The sequence below is a fragment of the Patagioenas fasciata genome, chromosome 14 (assembly GCF_037038585.1).
Source record: "Patagioenas fasciata isolate bPatFas1 chromosome 14, bPatFas1.hap1, whole genome shotgun sequence".
NCBI lineage: Eukaryota > Metazoa > Chordata > Aves > Columbiformes > Columbidae > Patagioenas > Patagioenas fasciata.
Genome location: NC_092533.1, coordinates 12,187,295 through 12,212,195, shown reverse-complemented (window position 1 = coordinate 12,212,195; position 24,901 = coordinate 12,187,295). Strand labels below are relative to the sequence as shown.

The following is a 24,901-nucleotide window of genomic DNA, read 5'->3' as shown; positions in this document are numbered from 1 at the left end:
AATTGCTACAGCTCACCTACTTTATGTTGTGATATATTAGTATAATGAAGGCTAATACATGTTATCACTGGCAATATATTACTGAACATTTTCTAGTATATGGTTATGAATCAAATATTGAAGAACTGGGATGAAGCATAACAGTAAAATTCTTCAGATGTAGCTGTTGAATGTTCTTGAAAGCAGACTGTCATCCTGATCCAGGAGGTGGGGGGAAGGCAAGAGACTTCAGGTCATTAAAACTGGTCCAATTAGAACAGTTACCAGGTAAATATATTTGGTAGTAAAATAATTGGAGAAACTTATTTGGTGTTTCCATTTTTGTAACTGAGCGTGTTGTGACTGAGACCCCCGAGCTGAGCAGTGCTGAGTGTCCAGCTGGGTGTACACGCTCCCGTCAGCAACTGCAGCAAGCGACCAGCACTCACCTCTCACCATCGCGCATGGGGGTGGCATTACCAGTCTGGCTTTGTCTTGGCACGAAGGAAATGCTGTAACTATCCTCAGCAGAAACATGTTGTTCTCCCCGATTCAGTGAAAACTGAAGAGGCATTTTGAAGCTCATGGATGTGGGCTCTTCTGGGGAAAGATGCTTAAAAAATAAGAGTATTTCCACCATGGAAATACACATCTCTGTAAAAAAACAGTTTGTACTGATTCGTCTGAGCACACACTGTTCTGCACAACAGGCAGGGTCAATTATTTTCTAGGTGCTGTGTCCTTACTTAGAGAACTGCTAGAATAGCCATCGTTGTCACAGACCCCTTCCTAATGCATGTTTATGGGCAGACTGTGTACATTTTAAAGTGAATAATTACAATGATCTCTTTTATGCATTTAAAGTTTCATTAATAAAGAAAGGAAAAGTAGTTTTCTGGGTACTCAGACACTAGTAATGAAAGTTATATCTGATTTTGATTTTCTTTTCAATTTGCCATTGAAACTGGCTTGAATTCCTTTCATATAAAATGTTCATATCTTACATGCTTTCCTCTGCTATGCAATGCTAGAAATTAGTTTGTGAGATGTAGTCACCATAGTTAGTTAATTGTTCTGAGTTATGTGGGATTTCGTGTTTTCAAGTGCCTTAAACTGATGTATAGATACAGACTTCCATGCACTGAGATGGTTGAATCCTGGGTTTGAATCAGAGCAGCTTTTGTTGACTTTGTGGTGAAAGCAATCTTCCATGAGCTAACAGTTCTCACTATTTAAGGCCCTGTTAAATATAAATTCTAAATCAAAATAGTCTGAGGCCTGATTATGACTTCTGTGGAAGCAGCAGAACAAGATATTTAGTTTAGAATAATCCTCCTTTTGGTATTCCTTCAGGATTGTTTTACAGCCCTTAACCCAGTGATCTGTGTTCAGACATACAGCTCCTTTGTGTATTAGTTCTGGAGGTTGTTCAGTATAGGCTAATAAATAACGAATATTCTGCCTTTGTGTAATAGGTCGCACAGAAATATGATTTTTTGTCATTATTATTCTCTAAAAGCTCAAAACATCTCCAAAGTACTTTACATTAGTGACCTGCATCAAACAACACAAGTCTCTTAATGGTGCAAATATTTGCCGAGATGCTTGATTGTGCTCTCTGAATTGTTCCATTGAAGTAACCAAAGTTACTTCATCTGTAAAATTAAGTAGAAGACTAAGACTCTGTAGCGTAGAAACCTCAGAGACTTCCCATGGATTTCGGTGCCCAGGGGAAAGTTAACAGACTTGGAAGAGAATTTAATTTAGAGAAGTATTTGGGTGGTAACTGCAACTTCAGAGATAGAAGGTCTGATCCAGAGCTCTATTGAACACAGGGGGGACCATAACACGAAATTCAGATCCATGAATGTTCCTGTTTTCTAGATCTCCCAGGATTTTAAAGTACTACAGAAATTGCAGGCTGTTAAATGTCTACATTTTTTTTTCAATTTTATTTTAGAATATTGAAATAAGAACTCGCAAGTCATTCATAAAATGTAAATACCTCATCTTTTCTGTATACATGTTTCTTTTATTAAGTATACGCAAGATATTTGGTACTGTAAAAATAAATAAATCTACTTATAGAAATTCTGAACAGAAATACTTTGCATTAAGAAAAGTTGCAATGACTAGATACGTGTTTACATGAGTATTTTTTGTGTATGTATACTGTCTGTCTCAACGCAAACTTTGTTTGGTTTTTATTCACAGGACTATACCTTGACGATGTACTTCCAGCAAGCGTGGAGGGATAAGAGGCTGTCGTATAATGTAATACCTCTAAATCTTACTCTGGACAACAGAGTAGCTGATCAGCTGTGGGTTCCTGATACCTATTTTCTGAATGACAAGAAGTCATTTGTACATGGGGTCACTGTGAAGAACAGAATGATCCGTTTGCATCCAGATGGGACAGTCCTGTATGGACTCAGGTCAGTATGAACCATTTCAAACTCTTCGGTCTTTTATTTTCAGTCTCTTAATCATGACTTCAAATTAAAACTCATTCTTTGCTTTTTTTTGATGCTGTTCTTTTTATTACTGTATTCTGTATAGCTGATGATACTCCAAAAACAATTTTGACTTAAGTATTCTAAGAATGGATAAAGCTTTTTTTAAATTATTATAATAAATTTTGGAGATAAACTGCTATTTTTAGTACACTTCAAACGTTTGTATTAAGAACAGGTAAGACCATAAATATTATTTTAAATACTCATTCTGCATTAAAAGACAGTTTTAGAACCACTTCATCAAAAGAACTGAAGAAATGCAAAATGAGGATTAGAGGAGAACAGGGGAAATTCGTATGTGGCAGCTGAATTGATAATTTAACTAAATGATATATTTCATAAATATTTTTACTGCCCATTAGATTAGTTCATATGCTACCCAGATGAATCAGTTTTCTGATTTTCACGAAGATGAGATATGACTTGAAATGCTTTTCAGCCTGATGTTATTGTGTATCACTGTATGGAGAGTGGCGACTGGAGAAATCAACAAAACTTCACTCTTGAAGTTCTGAAAAAGGGGAGGAAATGTCTGTTTAGCAATGTTTATAGAAAAAAAAATACTGATGATGTGATTTAAATATTCCTGCAAAAGATGACTGACTTAATATGGTGTGAGTAGGTAGCAAAACAGAAAGAAAGGATTGACTGGGTTAATAAAATAAAGCTGCAGATCATAAATCTAGACTGTCTCATGTTTCCCTATTAAGAATAATATACAGTAATAATTTTGAGGAACCTAATTCTTAAAACTTTTGTGTATTTCTTTCATTTTCAGTGAGATTATTCTGTTGTCTGCCTAGAACTGTAATGGCAAGAAGCATGCACTTATAGCTTGACTATTTTCTACCCAGCTGTAAAGGAAAACAGCTGTGTCTTATGTATTTAGTTCTGTCACTCAAACAAATGTGGGCTATGAAGTTCATACCTTATCAAGATCATATAAGTCGCTGATCTTAATGCCTTTAGTTATTGCACTTTAACATGCAACTGTTTCTGGAAATTTTACCATGAACTATTTAGATTAATGAGACAGCTGAGCAAATATAACTAATCTTGATATGTATTAATTTCCATTTAGAGGCTTTTGTTTAGAACATGGGTACCCAAACTGGAACTCAGACACCTAAAACTAAGTCCTAAGGTGTCCTAAGACTTCAGGCTTAACATTTGGCATGTAACTTCAATTTTCACACCCAAACCTGAACATTTCCAGTGTCATAAAAGTTCAGCCAATTACTTATGTCAGGAAGAGCCTTTGTCAGGACAGGCGGTTCCCAGCTCTTGGGTACCAACCATTCCCCTTGAGACTGAGACGGGGTCAGTGCTCTCACCACTAAGCTGGAGTCGGGCTTCAAATGACTCTTGTCTGGATGGTCCCTGGACTCATGGAGCCTGTACCAGGTAGTGATTCACCTCCAGAAAAGGGAGGTGAAAAATGTTCATTCACTTAGCGTTTTTCAGAATAAATTATGGAATAAATATCAGGTTTAATGTTTTCAATAGTTCTGACTTTTTATTGCTACTTGTGACGAGTCGTTTTCATTCTGAGTGCTCAACAATCCATGGTGTCTGTTTTTGAAAATGTTGGTAAACAGTAAGTAGAGCTCACAAAATATTGTTCTATAGAAGAAGCACGTAAAAGAAAGATTTTCTTTAGAAACTGTAAACCCCTTCATTCTGCCTTCCTTTCCCTGTTGCACTGGAGTGAATTGTACACTGAGGGCAGTGCACGACGACTGTCACCCTGCACTCCCCACCTGTCACACAAGATTACGGGCTGCATGTCCTACTGCAACTCTGTACTTGAACAGCAAAGAGAGGAAGGACACCTCTTGTTTCTTGGAGAAGCAACATGTTCTGCTATTGAGACTATGCAACGTGACCAGAAACCTAGCAGATGAACACAGGGCAAGAAAAGCTCTAGCTTTTGACCACAGGATGTTCATAAAGTCCATTTTGTTTTCCAGTACAAGACTGACTAAATAACCTTTAGTCCTGCAAGGACTATCAGTTTAAAGTTAACAGCTATTATTAGAAAAAAAAACAAACAAACAACAGTTATTTGTACTTGCATAGAAATGGGGACCTAGCAATACCATTTTAATAATAAAAATATTTTTGTCATTGTACCTTATGCCAGACTAAAACCTCTGGGGATGGTTCTTGAAGTTATTTGCTGCATTTAGTGGATATCGTAGATAGGTCATCATGTAGCTCTCCCCCTCTTATATAAGTTCACACTCTGTCCTGAGTTTTGGAGGAAACACAACCGTATTTCTTTTTCAAGTGAAAAAAATAAAATTATGACTAGAAATTTTTCTCTGGTTTTTGTGGCATATTCAGGTTAAAAAAAAAAAAAAACAAACAAAAAACACATTTCTAGGCACAATAGGTAATGGGTTCAGATGAGGAATTTTAGATAAGTTTGTATTAGAGGAATCTTGACTGCATCTGTGTACACATTTGGTTGTAATGTATATATCAAAATCTTACACTGTTTGGGTAAGAATGTGTTGCAAAGGCTGTATTATCATGATTTTGAAAAGAAATATGTTTACTTCTAGCTTTATCTTTTTCAGTTTGTAATATTTACACCTGCCTGCCCTTCTCAGGCTGCAGCCTGTTTCCAAGGAGCACTGCAGAAGGGATTGCCAAGGGCAAGAAACAAACCTGAATATCAATATAGGTCTGCTATAGTGGGATCAAACCTCCTGTTATATGTCCTTATTATTGATGATCTCTGGACAAATTTTTGTGATGAAATGTAGAAGATCCTTCCTCCTGTTCCTTAGACTTAGCTGAGTAGGTCTTACAAAGGCTTTCTGCCTAAAATGTCTTTCAGATAATGGGGTGGATGGGGTAAATACACATGCTGGTAACACAATAGAAATGTGTGATTGGCCATATTCTGCTTTTATCTTTGATTGCTGCATGGTCCAGCAATGATATGATTCTAATGTTTAGGTTTCAGTTTTGTAGCTTTAGTTATTTCATCTGAAATTAATTAAAAGTTAATGTGTTTTAAAGTGTCCATGGTAGTGATGTATTTAATGCCTGCTTAATGATTTCCACATATCTTTAAAAACAAGCAAGAAAACAAAACAAACTGTGCGCTGTTACTGTTCTGAAAATCACAACTTTTATTGCAGTGTTAATTTACTTTAGCTTATACTTGCAGTGGCATATTCTTTGAGATGCATTCTACTAAACTGAGATTCCTTTAAATGTAAGTCCTAATTTTGACCTTCGCCTCCCTATACACCTATATATTAATGTGTGTATAAATGTACACATACACACATGTTTCTGTGAATTTGGTTTCCTTTACCTTGGTTGCTGTTACCAAATTCATTGAGCTGCAAGTGATCTTATTACCAAAATGGTAATGTGTAAATGTAACCATCCCATTCTTTTATGCCTCTATAGTTTAATTTCTGGTTTGGATATAGCAAGCAGTCATCCCCTTAACATTGCTCCTTTTGTTTTTCCTACAGAACCCACACATGGTATGCATGTCAGATCTGGTTAGATTTAACATTGTGAAGGTAAATTTCAGGAAGGACTAGGAGGCAGTTTTGTAAGCACCTGGCTTATGCTGTCGCTGAAAGGGGCGAGAGAGAGAAATGGCTAATAATGAATGTCGACATCTGTGTGGTAGTTACGATGTCCTCATAGCCTACCCCATTCATTACTACAAGGCTTATTAGTTAAGGGTATAACTAAATTTTAACCATTTTTTTACAGAGAACATGGCACCATGGTTACTTGTAGGTTTAGAAGGATTTTTAGTTCTGAGGGATAGCTGCCAGCTACTTATGTTTTGGGAAAATGCTTTTTATTTTTGTATTTGAGTTGCAGTATGTATTTACTGAACTTTCTTTTTTTTCAATTTAAAAAATATTTCACATTATTTTCATATTCCATCTGGCAAGAAAATTCGTCTTTGCTGCCAAGACCAGAACATTCAATAGATGATATACTTAAATCACTGAAATGGTAGAAAATTGCAACATACAGTCTTAAATGAAGAGTCATTACAGGGAAAATTACTATGCATTGGTAGTTAAGAGGACTTGCAACAGGATATTAGTGATTTACCAGTGTAAATAGAACAGTAAATGTAGAAGAGTAAGATTAATTATAGGGTAGCAATTGGTTTGCGGTAGGTTCAGCAAAGCTTGAAAAGATACGCAGCCAGAACTCAGGAAAAGATATGGCTTTAACTAGATCTCTGTATGTTGATATATCTGGTTCATATAATACATGTATCAGAAATAATTGCTGTGGTAGATTAGATTTGTTGTTTCTCAAATTTATATATATATTTACATTCCCCTGACTTTCGTCATCAATTCTGTTAAAAAATGCAGACAGAAAATTCAGCTCTCCTATGGTTTATTCTGGGGAAGAATCACTCCTCTGATTTTTGCAGCCTGTGGAAGCTTATTGAGGCTTTTTTCCAGGGTTGGAATGCAAGATTTGGGAAGAATAACGAGCACGAGCCTTCTGTTTGCCAATTCGGAATTGCTACTTTTTGTGTAACTTTCTTAAGGTGTTTTTCTGGCACTTGTCTCTTTGCTGGCAGAGAGCATTTGGGTGTTCTGTGTCACAATAAGGAGGAAATCAAGTGCAGAATACTAGGATCAGATATAGCTGAATAAGTGGCTGAAGACAAAGGTATTCCCTGTGTTGCACTGTTATGTTTTTAGAGATATTTACTCTTCTATATGCTTCTCCTAACATCCTCACAAGTGAACTCTGTGAAAGTGTGTCAATCACTGAGGACTGACAATTGCATGGTAAAGAGTGTTGTACACTTTTGTATCTCTTTAGCAGGTTGGTTTTATGCTTTTTTTAGCTGAAGCTTGTGAGTGTCTTTTTGCTGAAAAATAGAATATAAACAAAACTTCTGATAGGGGCCACATCTTGTGAGGTGACAACGTTTCCATCCTTTTTGGTCAAAAGACAAACAAAGGGAAGCAGAACAGAGCAGTTTTCTCAGAAATGAAAGACCCATTTGAAAGCTCAACAGTTTTACTCGCCAAGATTTATTTAATACATTGCCAACTATAAGTTTCCAACACAACCAGGATAATTCCTGACTATTTGAACGATATAAACTAGCAATCTCCCCTAAATGAGAGAATTATGTATATGATGGTCTTGCTTTGTCCTCTCTATTTCTTGCTATCAGCATTGAGTCATGTGAATTCAAAATAGCCCTGGATGCTTGGATTTTGTGTTGTCTCAGCTGTGCCTTCTGCTGTCTGCTCGCTTAGCTTCAGCTGCTTGGAAATTTGCAGTGTTGCAAGTAAAATAGATTCTCCCACGCTTTGGGCTATTAAAATAGCCTTGGGCATATTTGTATTAATCGACTTGTTCAGCAGTTTAACTTCTCATATACAGGTTATTATCTACAAAATCTGATGGAAAGTTTAAAAAGCAGTTGCCTTTCTAAATGCCTTTAGTTCTCAGAACATACTGTTTGAGAGGTCAATTGTTCACGCTAGACATCCTTCAGTAAATCATCTGATCTTGATGTTGCTACTTTTTGCTACTTTTATTTTTTTTCCACTCATAGTGCTTATCTTTTTAATTAAAATTCTAAGCGTAATTTGGAAGTAAATTTCCATTTCTCCTTTTCAGGACTATAAAATCATTTGTGCAGCTGGAATTAAAATGACTTATTTCAACTGCACATAAGATTTCAAATATCCTTGCAACTTGCAAACTTCCTCTGCAATAAAGTGCCAGAGATCTGTCCTACCTGTTTGCTACAAAAGTGTATTTCCAGATGGTAAACTGAAGTTGTTTAACAAGTTTCTAATGCCCTTTTATGCTAAGCAAAAATCTTCTCAAAAATGGAGCATTTTCATCTTTCTCAATCTGGGGATTTTGGAAAGGATAAAAAGGACCTGGCCTTCTTGTCTTGAGGGGAAGATGTTATTTTGGACACTGTTCCTAATCATGGTAACTGTTCAGGGGGCAGGTGCTTCTGGTTCCATGACATTGATGCCTCTTGGCTGTATGGCCCTCCACTCAATCTGAGGTCCTGTCTATCTTCAGGGGAGAAAAGGAAAGAAATATAATGCGGTACCCTGTAGCAACATAAGAAGCCTTACAGGGACATGCTGTTCTATCACTCTGATATAGCAGCCTGAGCACCAACTTCCTCTTTCAATAACATCTCAAAGTAGTGTTGCCATTAGTTAAAATATAAATATATATATATATATACACACACACACACATCATGCATATCTTGAGGGTATTGGAAGTGTTATGCCAGGGACATCAAATCGCCACTAGAAGTGTCATGTGAATTTGAGGTTCAAAAATTTACATGTTAAGTGCCAATTTGTAAAATATGTTAACCATCTTAGATATTAGGCTCTTTTACCATCTCTGTCCTAGTAGAAAGACAATGTGTCATGCGATGGCACAGAACTTCAGATGGAAAATATTTTCTTGAATGTAAAGTTTCAGAAGTTTGTCTTAAAATAAGACATGAAATAGTACGGTAGCTTTCTGTTGCCGCAGTTAAACGTATAGGCTTTTATAATTTTGGATATCACTTCTTGTAATTCTTTTTATCTCGTGTAAAACTATAACACTTATTTTTCTTGATATGACAATAAAGGTGTATACAAACATTGCAAAGACTTAAGTGAAGAGTAACTTGTTTGAGTGAGACTTGTTTGAACATGAGAATCTCCGTACAGCGAAGAAGTGTTTCCATTATTTTAACTGGGTAATTTTTTTGTGATTGTGCTCATAAGTGCAATTATTGAACTTTCAGTTGCCAACGCTTGCTGAAGCTAATTCGCAGTCAGACACACGGCTGTTTAGTTTTGCACGAGAAATGCAGTGAATCGGATTTCTCTGTCTGAATTGTCCAAGCTGTTAGCGTATACATACACATCTGTAAGAACCTTTAAGTCTTGTCTGCAGGTGTGCAAAGCAGGATCTTTTTGAAAACAGGCAGAAATAAATGCAAATGTAGTAAAGCATTGTCTCAAATTGAAGTAATGCAACTGTTACAAAGTCTAGAAAAACTTTGAATTGCCTGTGAAAAGTGCTGCACAATTATGTAAAATTTTGAATTCAAAGTGTCATCTGCATAAACAATGAAGCATCACCACCCCAATCTCAATATGTGGAAATCCTAGGACAGGACAAGTCATATACCAGCTCTTGTCTCACACAGTGGCTGTAGATCCAGCATGAGGAACTTAAATCCCAGTGCGTTGCTCAAGCAAATTCAGTGTTGTTTGAACCATACAAGGTATTGGCTCTGGCGCAAGATATGAGCCAGATTCTGTTTTCTGTAAATAGTTCCATTGAAGGTTCCGAGCAATTAACCTCAGAAATATTACTACTCTTATTTCTGACGATATATAGGCTGAAGACCTGGACTCTTTGTGACATGAAACAAAATCATACAGCTCCTCTGCCTCTGTTATTCCATTTATTAGGTTGGAATACTAAAACCTACTTTCTCACTGGGGTGTTGTGAAGATTAATTAATTAGTTTGTAAAGTGTTTCGATCCCATAAAATACTACATAACTGCCAGGCATTATTATGAAGAATTATAAAATGCCAGCCTTCATATGCACCTTGGGATAGATGTTTTATAGATACAAATCTGTTCTGTTCTCCTTTGAATCACATTGTTCCACTTCTCCTACACAGCAGCCCATTCACAAAATGAGCCAATTTTTAAAAAAGATGCAATTTTTGGAATAAAGAGGAAATCACTGTCGGTCATAAATATATTTTTCAGTTAAGGACTCATAGATTGAAGATGCATTTTGCTGTAGGACTTGGAATGGTATCATTTCAGAACACCTCCATCCACAGCAGGAGGGAGGCGAGTTGGTTTTAAATACCTCCCCTATCTGAAAGAAAACAAAGATACCTTTCTATTTCAGTTTCTTTATTAGATCTCAAGTATGGGAGAAGTATTCAGGAGAGTCTTTAGCTTTTATTTTATATGAAGTGGCTGTTAGATCATTAGTATGTGAATAAATAATTCAATTAAACTTAATAAGGAAAAAGCTTTAAGTCACAGGAATCTTTTCCATTAAAAGCCCTATTATCCAAGATTATTACATTGCAATGAAGTGAAAAAAATTCTGAGTTTTATTGCCTAACAGACAGACTGTGGCATTTACTTTAAGAGAAACTCTCATCAGCTTTAAAACCATGTAATAGTTTAAGTTGCTCCAAGGGTATTGCATATTCCAAAACCAAATAGAGGTCATCAAACATTTAATCTTGAATTGAAACTTAAACATTTACATAAGTGAGAATTACAGCAATCTATCCTGTTTCCCTTCTCTGGTATCTTTTATCATATCATATCATCCTGACAATGGGAACTTTCCTATAGTAAGGAAATATATAAAATCTCAGAATGCTCTGATCAAGATTCAGCTAAGGAGTTGATTGTTAAATGTGTATATGCAAACATAGGCTTAAATACAGAAAAGTTATGACACTCTGTAGAACTAATAATAGCTCTTTTATATCCTCTGTTTCCCTGAGTTACAAGTAGTCATTTTCTACTTTTTCTTGTGATTGTGCAGATATTTTCTGTTATACTTTTGTGACATTGCTGTAAGACATTCTTGAATACTATTTCTTAAATGAAAGGAGCATTTATCTTTTTTTTTCCTAGCAGGTATTTTGTCTGAAGGTGCAAGTACTTGGGCTTCTTTTTCATTCCAGTTAAATATCTAGTTTTAGTGATTGATTTCAAAAATATTACCTTTATTTTGAATGTACTTTCTGTGAAGAGCACAACTGATTTGTCCACCCACTATTTCATCATGTGTTGTAACTAAGCTTTACGAAATGGTAAAATGGTTTCTGAGAAATAAGAATTGCCGAAAGTCCTAAAATCCAAGTATTATTTTAAAAATCATTTTCACATATCTCCTGGCTCTGTTTTCTATTTCTTCATTCTTCTGAAAGTTTGAATTTCATTTCTTCATTCCTCTGAAAATTTGAATTTCTTTTGGCTCTCAATTAGCAAAACAGTTGAGTCTTTTTCTTGGAACAATATTCAGTCCTGTTTGGAAGGAGAGAAATTATGATAAATTACCAGAAATTCTGGGATTTTTGTGCTTCCAGATAAGTTTTCCAGACTCCAGGGATATGTTCGAATATCTGCAGGAAAGCAGTATGAAACCATGCTTATCTCAGATCTTCAGGATCTAATGCAGGCATTTGCTTTAGCCATTCAGTGAATAGCATATTGTGCTGTGTGTGTTGTTGAGGTGGTTTTTTCCCTTCCTTTTTGCTTTTGTTTTTTGTTTGTTTTGTTGGGGTTGGTTGGTTTTGTGTTTGTGTTTTTGTTGTGGTTTGATTTTGTATGCATCCCAGAATACCCCCTGCTTCTGCTAGTCTAGAACTGTGTAATTTTGGGTGAGAGATAACAGAAAAAGTTTGGAAAACCATTCTTTCAACTTGACTCGAATATGCCATCTGTATGAACAGATGGGAAAAATGTCTCAGGGCCAGAAGGAGACTGTGAGATCAAATCACAAGGAAGGAACTATATGCAGACAAGTTCCTAGCGTCAGAACAATAAGGACCCTAACGATTACCTCAGTGATGTGATCTGGAGACTGGTCCCTCAGGAATGTCTGTCTCCATAAGAGAAGATGGTTCAAGGGGCTGTAATCAATATCGTACAGGTCCCCATGGCATGTAGTCTCTGGACACTCGCCTTTCTGGGCAACTGGCAGAAAACAACAAATGTTTGGGTCCTTACTTTATTCTCACATATGGCAGGTAAATCCACATTCAGCATTTCACGGGGAGGGTTTCCTGGAGTGCATTATTCTCCTCAGCATCTGAATTGAGAAATCATTACATTTTCTCCATCTTAGTTAATTTTAATTTTACTGTGGATGGGGTTGCATGCCAGTGCTTTGCCTATTTAAAGTGCTAAAACTGGTGTGGTATGGTTTGGACCAAGTGTTCTAGCAACCATTTTGCAGGCTTCCCTCTCATGGACTGTAACTTTTCTAAACCCCTTTCCGTGTGCCATTTCTGTCGGTCCTGAACCTACTTGCATTTGGATGTCTCTGAATAAACATTAGCCATATTGGATCTAGATGAAAAAAGTTATTTATTACAATATTGCCATCCACAAGTTCCGTCCCCTTTTTTGTCATTTGCAATTTGTGACTTCCTTTGCCGTGTCAGTTTTTATGGCAGTTGTTACTGGTGGAAATGTTAGCAAAAATTAGCTAGCGATAGTCTTTGTGTAGTTTTTTTTAAGATCTAAAAACAAGATATGTGTTTTAGAATAATAACCACGTACCTTAACAAGGTACTATAGCAGCTACTACACAGGAAAAACACTCCAACAAAATTCTGAATGCATCTGCTTGTGTGGGATAGCAACAAAACACTAATTTACTATGATCATGAGACTTCTTACAATCTACTTTTTAGATATTTTTACCAAAATATTACAAATTTCAGGCAATGATCTTAGGAATCCCCTGAACTTAGATGACTACAGAATGTATGTATGTGGTCAGCTGAGGAGGTAAATTATTTCTAGACCTTGCTGACAAGCTCTGTCCTTTCAGTGAGATATCATCAACTGTGTTTTCATCTTATCATTTTCTCTCTAGAATATGGCTCATATCTGCTCCATTTGGAGCAGAGATGACAATTGGTGCACAAGATGGGAAATGAGAAAGGCAAGGAAGCACATACTGAATATTCATTCCTCTCTCTTTTTATTTCTGATTATACATATTAGAAGCTTATTTCATAATTACGTCCCAGACTACATTATATTCTCTGCTAACAACTGATAATAAAGCACTGTGCATCTTTAGTCTGTGGGCTGTTTCTACAACAAGAGGGTGTCCAAAGCACACACAATTCTAATGCATGAATAGTACATTATGGTTATCCTGAAATGCCTTAGAATGTTGTTTTGTATTGTTGCTGGAGAAATGTCATGTACGACAGAGAGATGAATTGTGGCTGTTGGACTTTCAAAGAGATAGCAGAATAACCATAAGAAAGATATGCTACTAGTCATTTTTGGGTAACTTGGGTATGCCTTCAAGAAAATACATTCTAGAGCCGAAATATTTATCTGAAAATAAACAACCGTCCCTCTCCCTAACCAAACTGAGTAGTTTATTTCCTTTTGAAGCAAGAGATGCTGAAGACATAGTCAAGATTAATTACTTTTCACAACTTTCCGTGTTCAGCTTCTGATGCAAGATGTTTTTATGTCATAGAGAAAGCACAATATAGTTTTAGGGAAATTGAAGGATGCTGATACAATGTTGGATGCTGGTGGCCAGGAAAGTGATCTTAGTTTGCAGTTATAAATGTCCTTATTAATACGAATACATAAAACTTAATGTGGTTCTGAGGGGTCCTGAAGTCTTTTCCAGATACTAACCCCACAGAATTCAGAATCATGATGTTTTGGAAATAGTTAGTTTAAAACCAAAACCAAACAAATAACAACAACAACAAAAGTCTGAGGAGACATGAGCACAAGTTACAGTTCTGGAAGAGATGGAAATTCAGTTGTTTGAGGGCATAAAGAGCTTCGTACTCAAGATTAGGAAGACAGGTTGCCCCTGCAGAGGCAGTTCTGTAGGTGCCCAGTGATGCTGCATGTGGGGTTCCACTTGTGTAAATCAACAGCAGCTGCAGTTCGCCGTTTGAAGTCGGGCTTTCTGGCATTGTTGCCTTCTTGTTCCTTTGATTTAACTGTACAGACCCAAAACTTATATGCATTCATATCTCATGACACTCTTTCATTATATTAAACACTTGACATTATTTTTTTTCCCCAAAACCATCATATATAGCAATGTCTCAGAATCTGATACTGTGATTTATTTTCTTCTCTTTTTTTTTCTTTTCCGCCTGTGTTAATATTTTGTTTTCACGAGTACCGAAGGTCTTTTTCATGTATTGTAGCAGATAGACTCTCATTCCATCTGTCTTATCAGGTCACCTCATTTAATTTTCTTTAAGTTTCATATTTTCTTTTTTTTTTTTTTAAATACAGCTCTAATTTCAATACAGATCTTTGTCTGTGGTCTGTGAGATTGTGAGGAAAATATGCTGTGTCCTGGTCATAGAAATAATGGTAAGACTGAATAAAAGCACTGAGATTGTTGGCACTGGGAATACTACCCCACAGGACTCAGCACAGGAAAAAGGGCATGAACACTAATATTTGTTGGATATCAAGAGCTAAAGTAAATAGTAACTGTTACTTCTGCTGTTTCTTATAGCTATTACAGAATTTTATTACTATTTTTTTCAGAGGAAGGCATAGATATTAGATTAATATAAGGCAATTAGGGAATGCATGACTAGCAGGTGCAATCCCTGAACTATATAGCTTCCAGAAGCGAAATGTAATTATGACTTAACCTTATGAAAGATTATTAAAAAAAGCATTGATAAAACAGTTTTTATCACATAGATCTCTTTTGTTTTATATTAAGTTGCATTTGTTGGTTCAATAAATAGGAAAAAATGACTTTGTTTTGCTTTGTTAAGTAATGGATTTGTATATTGTGTTTTATCTTATGCTGGATATGTAACTGATGGCTAAGCTGATAAACTTTGAGTTTGCTGGGCCTGAGCACATATCTCAGAACATCACTATTATGTTCCTGAATTTCCCACCCCTGCAAATGGGAGTGGGAATGTGGCAAACTTAATATTGTGTCCATGGCAGAAAACCAGAAGTATTTCTAGAAATAAGGTATCCTCATACTTTCAGACTTCTAAAATTCCATTTCAGTTAAGCAAAATGAGCAGAATGAGGGTTCATTTGTGTTCATCAGTTTTGACAGGAATGAACAAATGAAAAGTTTTATTCCTTGTTGTTCAGCAGTTCTTACCAGACCTGGAAAACATGATGTTCAAAGTGCTTTTTAAAAGGCATTGGTAGTTCAGGCCTAGTGTGGCAAATCTTTTGTCTTCCATCCTGAAAGTGTGATATCAGTGAAGAAAAGAGGGTGTCAGCTCTGCACTGGAGGAGTTCTCTACTGAAGAGTCTTAGGAAAGTTGTTTCGTAGCCAGGAACATGACAGAGTTTTCATTTAGATAAACAAGTACTTCTCAGTGGGTCAGTGTTAGCAAAGACTTTCCCTTTCCCCATTGGAGCATTACTTTTGTATTATTTTCAATAAATGAGTAGTAATGAAAATAAACTGTATAGGTGAGATCTGCAGCTTGTAGTGTTGGAGGTCCCATCTGTTGCCCACCCTCTCCCCACCCGATTTGTAGTTGATCACGTATATCCTTAGCACTGACAAAACGTTCTCCTGCTTCCTTGGGTTTACTTTGAAAATACATTATCCTCCCCGCTTCTGGCTTAACTTAACTCCACTGTTCTGCATCATCACTGTGTGCTCATCCAGGCTTTCTGTTCAGCAATTTCCTAATGTAAATTCTGTGCAATCTCTAAATTTTTTGGAAAGCCAGTTGTGTATTTGTGGTCAGTTTTCCATTCAATTACAGACCTTGTTGATCTCCTGAGTCATCATTTTCCTCTAAAATTCACAATGTTCTCTATTTTGTTTTCTTCCTTATTATAAAAATTGCTTGAATTGGGGGGAAGGGAGGAGGGTTGCCTTAGATCAGTAGCAATAGATTGTCACTTTATCTTGATGTCATGCTTCTGATTACTAACTACTCCTTCAAAATGCATCGTTTTCATCCAACTCCAGTGGGACCATTTTTAAAGTATTGTTTTGGAGCCACTGTGACAGCTTCAGTAAATGGTGAGTTTTAATTCATTTGTCTAATGAAGATTAGGATCTTGGCTAATGACTACATAGTCATAAGTGATGATGCTTTTCCCTCCTACTCCCTCGTTGCTTAGAACATACATTAATTGTGCAGATGGTAGTGGCTTAGCTATGTGATAGTTTGCTTTCCATCTCCTCCTCTCATGACATTTACACCATGCAAAGAGGGTGTATTGCCATCTCCTTATTTATGAAGATTTGTGATTCATCACCTGCCTTTTAAATCAAATGCTAAGATTATATCTTGTTGCTAAGAGGCAGAATTTGGATGTGTGCTCTCTTCTTTTAAGCACACCTCTGCCAAGCTTTGCCGCAAACCTTCGAGCACATCACAGCTAGAAGTGCTGAGTTTTCATCTTCAGTCCTACTGACAACATGTGATGCTTACAGTGCCCATTTTATGGGGGTGACTATAAGTCATTCCTCATGGGTTCAAAAGATTCACAGACGTTTCAGGCTGTAACCTAGCCAAAACTTGAGCCAGGATTTACAGCTATTTGTTTCACTCCAAACGTGTGGGTTTTTTGTTGTTTTTTTTTTTTTAATTACTAGAATTCAAGTGTGATTTATATGTGACAGATGGAAAGTAAATACTTTTACTGCTTTTCTATTGTTTTGCTTTTATTTCTTACTCATACATTAATTCATTTTCATGGCTTGCAAGAAACAACAGGAAAAACAAAAATTTAGGCACAACTAAAAGAGACGACTCCTTAAAATGCCATTTCTTCTTTGATGTTGTCTGTCTGTCATGGCCATCCTGCTCACCAGATTGTCTACTATTGCTTCTTTCACAGAATAGTATTGCCATTCCTGTGTTCAAACATTTTCTGGTTTTGCTCTTCACAAAAGTCACTGATTTCATGTGTCTTCCTCATAATTTAGAGGATCGTTTACTTTTAAGTATCATTCCTCAGTTCCTGATGATTATTTGCAAACACTAGGGCAATTGCGTTTGGTCTTCATGCTTTATTTCACTCTTCATTTGTTTAGGAAAGACCTCGTGTTGCAGGTGCAATCAAAGGAAGTTCAGGATTACTCTTGAAAAGTTATTTTTGCAAATGAGAGAACAGTTCTTTTCCTGTCAATGGGAGTTCTACATCTGATGTCTCCTTAACAAGTATATATATTTTCCATGGCAATATAGGGATTAATACCTCTGTATTTGAAGCTGTGTGCAAGGGGAGGAGGCTGGGGGGTTTTTAGATCACAAACATGCTTGCATGCTTTCAGTATCATAAATTTGAGATTATTGGCTGTAGAAAGTTCTGAGAAGTACAGCAGTTTGAGCTAGTTGGTTATCACACTGGTGTCTGTATCTCTGTTAAACTGGTATTGCAATATAAGCAGAATCCATCTAACTTCTGAAGGCGTGCTTCCTTAGCGCAGCACTGACGTGTATGTGGTTAGTCTTCTCATTTGTCAGCTTGGTGGAAATTGGGTTCCTTGGAATTGGGTTCTGTCCATCTCCACATATCATTAGTGTTGCTCTCCTGTCTTTCAGTGCTGCTTTTTCTTCACTGGTGATATCAGAACTATTAGCACTGCTGGGGTAATATTTATTACAGGTATTATTTTCTGCATTACTTTAAGTTTGGCCCATGAAAGGAACAGTGCCAATTTCCAGCTCTTATTTGGAGAACCTCCGCGAAGGTTTGGAGACAAAGACAGATTTTTGGCTATCTTAGAAATAAGTTTATCTAAATTATTTTAAATTATGAACAGTAAACCTTAATTTCCCTGCTAGTTTATTTGCGCTGGAACTATGCTTGCTGTGAAACAAAGTTTTCCGTAAGTCTACTTCATAATACTTTGGTTGGTCAGTTTAGTGCTTCAGGTTTTTGTGTGGGTGGTGTGTTGGTTGGTTGGTTTTGCTGTGTGTGAGGATTTGTTGTTGTTGGCTTTTTTTTGCTTGGTTTTTTTGGGTTTTTTGTTTGTTTTTTGCCCTGCTCCTCTGTAGTCAGTCTACACTGAAACTATAGATCATAAAAGAGGAAGCTGAAAACTCGTTTGCATTGTTAGCAATCATGAAATAAATTATCACAAGGTTTCTCTTTCTTTAAGAGCAAATTAAAAGATTAGTGTAAAAGACAGTTCTGTAATGTGTTTCATTTCATATGGTGTTTCTCTGAGAGCTCTGTTATCATCCCTAATGACTGTAATGTGTTGAGTCACAGTACTGTTTTTTAAAAGCTTTCACTTTTTTGTTGTTCTCAAGGTTACATTATGCAAAATACAATGTTATATTTTGTGCACTATAAAAATATTTTTGATCCTTTTATGAAAACTGAAGTAGCTCTGGTCCGGGGAAGAGGCTTTATGCCTGTTTCAAGTATTGCAGACTGCTATAATGAGCTGCTGTTTCTTCCTCTGTCTGGAAAGGTATAGGTTGTGTGTCTTGACTTTAGAAGTATTCTAGGTTAATTCTTGCATGCTCTTGCATTGGTAACATGGTTTAGCTATTGACCACGAATTTCAAACCACTAAGAATTTACAAAAGGTAGTTTTGCTGTTTAAATCATTTTGAAGGTGAAAGAGAACTTCTACTTCACCATAACTGTGTGAAAAGTCGGGGTGAAAATATGAGGGACGTATTAAGAGAGGAAAGGACAGACTTTTTGTTCTATTTAAATGAATTGCATTATGGATAAGAATGAACAAGCAAGTTCAATTAAATACATTATTCAAAACTGCTGGTTTAGCTTGATAAAAACTCTACCAATCATTTTCATTACTGTGCAACATTTTTCTTTACTTTCTGATGAAGAAAGACACTGTGTCTCTTAATGCTTTTGTAATGTTTCCTGCAGAGTTTTTATGCCAGCTGGCAGCAGCCTTTGGCTTATTTTGTGTATTTGTTGCACCCCAAAATTCTGCTGCAGATATGTCAGAATTGTGAGTGCTCAGCTTCACCATCAGTATGAACAGACACTTTGCTGAGGAGAGCACAGGTGTGGTTTGCTCTCTGTGTTGGAGCCCCTGGTCTGATAGAGTCTGGTAAGAAGAATTTGTGTAGTATAGAGAAAGATATTAGGCGATTTAGTCGACCAGGTTAATATTTACTATGATTGTTTTGTGTCTTCTGGTGTGGAAGCAGATTCCTCAGATGCAGTTGGCTCGTCAGCTGTACTTAATGCACAGGAGAAAATCCTTGTTTTTCTGAGGAGTCTATAAATCACCAGGCTCAAACAGCTGTAGGAGAAGGGCTTTGGTCAGGTAGAGTGGCAGAGAAGAAAGGGTAGAATCTCTCAGCTTAGGCATTATATCCATACCTGGGCCCATGTGGAGGATGTGCAGGTCATACTATTTTGACTGTTGGCAGATTCCATATTGTAATGTTTTTTAATTGCTACTGAATTATATGGCATGCTTGCAGGGGTGAAAAAAGAAGATTACAAATTGATTTTTGTCTGCACACTAAGAAGACTTGATGCAAACATAGTTCGTAAAATGCTACTGAGAATTGTGTCTTGTTTCATATTCAGCCCAGAGCAATATTCCTCTGTTAGGTTTATCAGCAAAAGATTTATTGATGGTACAGATGTTTCTCTCAAACTCTAAAAGGCATGCTTAACACATGTCAATGCTTGTAGGCTTGGTGTAATCTGGAGGCACAAATATGGTCTAGATTTTTTGGGAAAACTGTCCTGAAAATGTTTACTTTCTAATGTGAAGATAAAATAATATTTCATTTAGGAAGTACTATTGAGGAGAAGAAAGAAGAATTGAGTTTCATGAAAGGATTAGGGTATTAAGAGAGCATATGAAGTATGTGTCTTTGTTCCTCTTTAGATTTCCTCCGCCACCTTTCTTTGAGCCTTGCCTTTTTTGCCTTGAAGTCCTTCACTAGAAAATGAAAGAAATATTGCTATCCTAATTCATGCTTCATTTTGTCAGGATAAATTGGTTGATGATTATTAACGCTTACGGTACTGTGATAGTATTGCGTAAAGGGGGAGCTCTCTGGTTGCCCACCAGACTGGCATAACCTTCTTAGAACAGCATTAATTACAAGTAAGCATCAGACACAGTATTTCTGTAAAAACAGCCAAAAGAGTTGGTTATGTAGAAATATCTTTTTCTTCTTTCAGCTCTCCGAGATCAAGGAGAGATTGGGATAAGACACATTAACAAGCTTTTCTGGTTCCTCCCTAGAATTACAACAACAGCTGCTTGTATGATGGACCTACGGAGATATCCGCTGGATGAGCAGAACTGCACGCTGGAGATTGAGAGCTGTAAGTACTTCTGCAAATCCTACTTATTCTGTGCTCAACCGCTTCGGAGTTATTTCTGCCTGTTGTTTTTTGTTTGTTTGTTTGTTTTCTTTTTTAACATGCTACTAACCTAGTTGTCTTTCTGTCTGATGACATTTAGATCCTTGTAAGCACATGCAAAAAAAAATAGCTCTCCAGATGGATTAGTAATCTGTGGCACAAGGATTAGCGAAAGTTACTCTGTGTTTTGATGGACAATTTGCAGCTTTAAAAGTTGCATTCAAATGCCTTGTTGGAGTTCATGTGAAGAGCACGAGGATTATTATCAGTTCTTTATCCTCCTTTACTGCTGAACTGCGTGGCAGCTTGTTTCCATTTATAAATGACAGCAAAGGGTTAGATTTGCCCTTGCAATATGTGTTTTGTAGGTTTTTTTCCTAACTTCTGTGTTGTAGTTAAACTTTCAACACGTGCGATGCTGTCTGCTATACATACGTATTTAGTAGCTGGTGTCTATCAACCTTTCTGTGTAGATAAAACTTGTGTTGTGAAATAAAATTTTAGATCTCTTTTCACTGAAAAATCTTTAGGAATTCTAAGTACATCAGTAGAAAAAACATTTATGATGCCTTTTATAAAGACATTATTATAAACATGCATTATTTGGCAATATATGATTGTATCAGTACTTTCAAGATACGTTTCCTTTTTCAGGAGAACCACAGGTAATTCAACTGGGGTGTATTATATGGAATGTGGCAAGCAAAATGGAAATTAACAGCATGTTTTAAGATACACTACACAAAAGTGTGTGTATTTTTTAAAGTAACTTGTGTTTTATAAAATATTATGTGGGATTTCTGTGTGCAATGACAACAAAATGACTGTGTTACAGTCTGGAAAGAACTTGATAGAGCTGAGCTGCTTTCTGCCTTTCTAGAAAGCATTTAAAAATACTCTTTAAATTTTTGTCCATCTTTCATTCATTTTAGTGTAATTCAAAGATATACCAAAATTCTTTCCCAAATCAAACTTCTGACACTGCTGTGTGAAATAATTTACATGCATAAAATAAGCAAAATGAGTATTTGTCATTAAAGTTGACCTCTTCTGCATGCTGAATTACTCAAACAGCAAATGTGATGAAGGACTTTGCTCTTATGACAATGGATAACATCATGGTTGTGTTTGGTGGCTTTGTTTTGTTTTCCTTCCACATCATTATAGAACTTCTATTGACAGCATTGGAATCAAAATTCCATACCTGCAGACTTTTACCAGTATAGTAGGTTGATTTTAACGTGCAAGAAAACTACTGGTGTAACTGTATTCAGGTTTACAGAGATTTTTACTGAGATTGTGGCTTGCTATGCTGTCCTGAGAATGTGTCTTTCAATTGTTGTCATAGCAAGGATCTGGAATTTTTCTTTTTTGCAATTGTGTGTGTAAGGTGTAAAGCTGGAGAGTCAGGGAACATCCTTTCTCTTTGTTTAGAGCATTGTTTAACTAGCCAACAAAGTCTTGCCATCTCTTTGCATTGCTGAGATGCCTGAATCTTCTTGAGATTCACAAACTAGATATCCCCTGCCTGTCACGCCTGCAGGATCTATTCTGGGAAAAATTCCCAAAAAATACCAAGTCAGTCCTTATGCAAAACTGAAAATTAAATTATATCCCTGCTTTTCAATGAGAGCACTTGTTCGTGTTCAGACCTAGAATGTGGGACCTCTACATGGAAATTTCCCTTTCATTTGATTAGCACTAGAAGTTTGAATCTAGATCAGTTATCTTTCAGGAAGCAATCCTGGAAAACAGGGTATTGAGCTCTCAAAATTTTTGTTTTTCCCATTTCTTTGTTGCTGTGGAACAAAGCAAAACACACCGAGTTTCTTCTTCGAAGCATGTTCTCAGAAACATTTTCCATAGTGTATTAAGGATGTGGCACTAAGAAGTGAATTATAGTCCTGTCTGAAGCCTCAGCAAACAGGACGCTTGCCACTCAGATGTACTGACCAGGGAGAAAGGGCAGAGTATGAACAGCACGCACAGGCTTTGCTGATGAATGAGAAATAATTGTTTTCAGGGTACTTCATTTATATTACAGCCTGAGGTGTTTGGATCAGAAATCATTAGATTATTTTTTTTTTTCCTGTTTCATGACAAAAAGGCCACAGAAAGCACAGTAAGATAAGTTCAAAACTTCCATTTGATAACAGAATCTAGAAAAAGCCAGAAATAACAGAGTGGAAAGAATATAAATCCTCCCAGTGGCAGTGCAGCCCAGTATCAAACACTTTCTAATCAGATCATCTGAAAGCTCATCAGCAAGAGAAACAGAAATCATCAAGGTGTGCTCAAGGTGACTTTAGAAATACATTTAAGGCACTGAAAGAAAGAGAAAAAGAAATCAAAGATGCCTTTTGCTGAAGCTTTGAGTACTTTGCAGATGGCTGTTCTGGCCATTGATCAAAGGTATAATCAGGTCACACAGGACAAACGGTTGGATTCCAGGAGCCAACCAGTCAAGGCTTTTCTGGGTTAAAGGCAAATCTGCTTGATGCCAGGCAAGAGACTCTGCTGATCCCCAGGGAGTGCAGTGTCCAGAAAAGGAGGATACCATGGAGAGATGTCACTTCCAACAACTATACAGTGACTGGAAAGCTAAATACATGGCTTTTGGGCCACTGAGGTTTAGAATCTTAATAGTGGCTCTTTTTATTTTTTTTTTTTTAAATTAATATTTTAATTTTCTTCCAATTTATCAAGATTAGCGTAGGACCCTGTTCCCTTTGCCCCTTCAGCGAGGATATTCGTCTATCAGTAGAAGCTGATCTTATGAAAGTGTCCCTTTTTCCTACTTGTTCATCATCTATAGGTTTCAATGTCTTAATTTGGATTCTATGACAATTCAACCTGTATAGCACTTTGTGAGGGGAAGAAGACATAGATTGTTTAGCAAACAGTGATGAATTCCAACTCTGTACCCACACAGTCCAGTTCAGCAACATCAGCTTATAGTGTGGCTTCCTTAAGACAGGTGCTTCGTTCTTTGTCCTTCGTAATTTTGTCTCCATTATGTTGAGAGGAGGTGTAATTTCAGGGGCATAATGCACACTGACAATCAACAGGAAATCCTTGACTCTTCTTGAGCGTGTAGATAGGATGATTCTGTAAAAGCTAAAAAAACCCCAACCCCACAATAGATGATTCCCCTCTGGAGAGGGGAAGGATATTTAGACTAACCATCAGTGCATATGATCAGGGTGGGTTGTGTACAAATGAACCGGTGTTTGTAAGATTTTGGTAACACCACCACTCCCTAACCAACCAGGGATTTGGGTCAGGCATTCAGAATGAAACTCAAATAGCATCCAAAATATATTACCCTATGGGTAGGAAAGGAAGTATATTTCTTATTTTCTTCATATCTCAGTGCATCTTTGTAGCAGTCTACATCTTAGAAGCTCTCATAACACAACGACAATGTGGTACTGTTAGCAAATGAGCAAAGAATTATACAGAAGCTCTGCAACAGCTTTTTAAAGCTTTGAAGCAACCTGGGTTTAAATTTAAAAGGGAGTCCAAGATGCTAATATCCAATCTCTGCTTATCAGCACTGGACAATATAGGCAATGTAGATTTCCATAGAGAAACTCATAGCTTAAAGCTTTTTTTTTTTTCTTTTTAATCATTCTACAGTTGAATATGGAGAATATATAGAATCATAAAGATACAAAGACAAATGCAAACAGTTCTAAAACTTCTGAAGCATTTTGACTTTTATGTCCAGTCTGAGCTAGATTACATTTGACCTTCTTGCACATAACCCTGCCTTTTGTTAAGGGATTACTGGAAACAAAAAGGACCCAGTTCAAAGAATCCATATTCAGAGAGCACCAGATTCATTGGCTAAAGGTTTGGGGAAGAACTAAATGTTGGTGAACGCATCTCTGATGCTGTAGAAAGATGCCCTCCAAAATAAAAGAATATATTTCTAACAATTACTGTGATCATCTCATATACAATAAATTACGTGGTAGCGTTGAAAGCTAATGGATTGGCACTTTACAATTCCATTTCCAGAAGCTATGAATTTTATGGGCTAAATACTCTTCTTTTTTTGTTTTTGTTTTTGTTTTTTTTTCCTTTTAGCTAAACTGAGTAGCAGGATCTCTGTAATAACTTGTCATACTCCAGGCAAATGTTTTTCTCTTAAGTCTAGTATCCTTTACAAACACCTTGTAACTGGTGATTTCTTCAAGAAAAATACATAATAAGTACCATTGGAAAGGCCATCTGTGATACTGTTACATATCTTAGGTCTATATAGCCTGTGAACTGAGATTATAGTTTATTTTCAT

The 24,901-nt window shown here is 36.6% G+C and overlaps 1 protein-coding gene across 3 annotated transcripts in view; it reads left to right on the top strand.

Annotated features, from left to right (window-relative positions):
- The window catches only part of GABRB2 (gamma-aminobutyric acid type A receptor subunit beta2), a 134,598-nt gene that overhangs the window by 44,761 nt on the left and 64,936 nt on the right, over positions 1 to 24,901 (top strand). For all 3 annotated transcript variants that reach the window (XM_071814793.1, XM_065849106.2, XM_065849105.2), the window contains exons 6-7: positions 2,194 to 2,414; positions 20,479 to 20,561. In XM_071814793.1, coding sequence (XP_071670894.1) covers positions 2,194 to 2,414; positions 20,479 to 20,561 — 304 coding nt within the window. The remainder of the gene's footprint in view (positions 1 to 2,193; positions 2,415 to 20,478; positions 20,562 to 24,901) is intronic.